Source organism: Lonchura striata, chromosome 13 (assembly GCF_046129695.1).
Source record: "Lonchura striata isolate bLonStr1 chromosome 13, bLonStr1.mat, whole genome shotgun sequence".
Classification (NCBI taxonomy): domain Eukaryota; kingdom Metazoa; phylum Chordata; class Aves; order Passeriformes; family Estrildidae; genus Lonchura; species Lonchura striata.
In genome coordinates, this window is record NC_134615.1 from 15,607,639 (window position 1) to 15,609,844 (window position 2,206).

At 55.3% G+C, this 2,206-nt stretch overlaps 1 protein-coding gene across 1 annotated transcript; it reads left to right on the forward strand.

Moving 5' to 3' along the window:
* Positions 1-447: 447 nt before the first annotated feature.
* LOC110473024 (metallothionein-1) lies at positions 448-1,813 on the forward strand. Its single transcript, XM_021535255.3, has 3 exons — positions 448-580; positions 912-977; positions 1,547-1,813. Exons 1-3 carry the CDS (start codon positions 550-552, stop codon positions 1,639-1,641), a joined length of 192 nt encoding a protein of 63 aa, XP_021390930.1. The 5' UTR covers positions 448-549; the 3' UTR covers positions 1,642-1,813.
* The last annotated feature ends 393 nt before the right edge of the window (positions 1,814-2,206 follow it).

Genomic DNA, 2,206 nt, shown 5'->3' on the forward strand with positions numbered 1-2,206 from the left:
TGTCACCTCATGGTGCCAGCTCCCCATCACCCCACTGCGCTAGCTCTGAGAAGAGGGGACTGACATTTCCTAGCCAGTGGTGGCACTTCCTGGATTAATGTATACCCCAAATCAGATTAGCAGATTGATTTTGGCATCAATCAATCAATAGCTGGACTGTGGAGGCTCCCTGGGCGCAGCTCCTCAGCCCCCAGCCCCGTCGAGAGCAGCAACACTCCTGAGACAGGTGTAATCTGTGTGATGAGATCTGGCCGTTCTCTGCACCCATTCAGCATCTCAGCAGAGAGGGGTGGTCACCCCGAGAGCCCTCAGCAGCCCGGGGAGGGGGCGCGGGGCGATGCGGAGCCGCAGGTCACGCCGCGCCGCCCGGGCAGTGAATCAGCAGCGCCCGGGGCAGGAGCCGGGCTGAGCCGTGCGCACGCTGCAGGGGCGGAGGTTTTGCACTCGCTCCCGTCTGGCCAAGGATAAATAGGAGGCGGCTGCGAGTCCTGCCAAAGCTTCTTCCCGTCGCCCAACGCGTCCGACAGCAGGCACCCAGCCCAGCCAGGCATGGACTCTCAGGATTGTCCTTGTGCCACAGGTAAGGCAGCGTTTCCTTCCATCCCCGGGGGCAGCGGGAGCCCCAGCATCCCAGCGGGAACATCGACACTCCCGCCCGCCGGCCTCCTCCGCCATTCCCGATGTTCTCTCGTACGGGCTGGGCCAGCAGCTGAAGTCCTCTCCCAGCACTGCAGTGTCACACTGGGAGCATCTCACTGGAAAGCGGCTGGGAATGCCGTGACGCCCCTCTGAGCGAGGCTGAAGCATCAGTGGATGCTCAGAGGGCAGGCAGTGCTGTTCCCCGCGGATCTCTGAGATCTCCTCCCACCACCTCTTCTCAACCTCTCTTTCTCCTTTTCTCCATGTTTTAGGTGGCACCTGCACCTGCGGGGACAACTGTAAATGCAAAAACTGCAAATGCACATCGTGCAAAAAAGGTAAGAGGGATTCCTGAGCCCCCCGGGATGGGGAGTAGAAACACTCGGGGGATTTTCACTACATATCCGTGTATGCACTGAATCAAATCAGTCTTAGCATTGCCCGTGGCAAGTTTTCACATAAGGTTTTCCCCCCCACAAAGGAGCACAGTGTGAATCCCACCCCCTCTCCGGGCAATACAAGTCACTCAGTGCCATCTAAACCTGAGCATTCCCCTCAACAGCACCTCAGGCTCAGCACAAGGGGATGCTGAGGAGGAAACTGGCACTGGGATTTCTTCTGGGTGCTCCTGATGCTGTCACCCACAGCAGAGCCATGTGCCATGAGTTTGCAAAGAGAGGGACTGGGGAATCCTAGTGACCCCCCGGGAGTACCACACTCTCCCCAAAACTCTCCAGTGCCAGTCCTGGCTGCACAAACACCCTGGAAGACATTGCCAAGAATGAAGATGCTTCTAAAAGGAACAACATGAATACATGGGAGGTCTCCAAAACAGCAAAACCCCACCCCAAGCTCCAGCCTGAGGCTTTCCAAGAATGTCCTCAATTTTTTTTTGTCTCTCCCACAGGCTGCTGCTCCTGCTGCCCAGCTGGATGTGCCAAGTGTGCACAGGGCTGTGTCTGCAAGGGGCCCCCCTCCGCCAAGTGCAGCTGCTGCAAATAGGGGACCCCTGGCTGCACATCTGGGGGCGATGCACATCTGGGGGGGCCAAAGAAGAATAACCTTATTGTGTATGTTAGTTGTCTTTTTTTATATTTGTGTTCAGATTTCTTTAGTGTTTGCCACTTTGACATGTAATAAGCTACCTAAATAAAGTGATATGTATATAAAGGTCCATGAGGAACTTGGCCCTTCTGTTGGGTGCAGCAGTTTCCCAGGGGAGTGGGAGGGCAGTGCATGTGGGAGGTCATGGCAAAGAGCCTGTGTCTTATTTTTGCTCCTGTCTTCTAGTCTTGGCTCTGCTCTCCCTACCAGTAGTTCTGACTCTTGTTTTAACACTTTCCCTACACAATAATGGATTTTTCCCCTACCACCACCCTCTTCTTACCCAGGGGCAAATCCCATGCTGTCTCCTCCAACCAGAGATCCTCGGGGCTAATGAGCAGCTCGTTATTACAAGCTTTCACTGTAATAACCACCCCAGCCCTGCCCATTTCCAAGGGGAATATTTCCACGGCAGGTGGGGTGGCAGAGAAACAGGTTTAATTTTCCTCCTGGCAGTTTAGTT

Coding starts and splice junctions, on each gene's coding strand:
- LOC110473024 (XM_021535255.3), top strand. CDS start 550: ATGGACTCTCAGGATTGTCCTTGTGCCACAG. Junction 581..911: donor GGATTGTCCTTGTGCCACAG/GTAAGGCAGCGT, acceptor TCCATGTTTTAG/GTGGCACCTGCACCTGCGGG. Junction 978..1,546: donor ATGCACATCGTGCAAAAAAG/GTAAGAGGGATT, acceptor TCTCTCCCACAG/GCTGCTGCTCCTGCTGCCCA.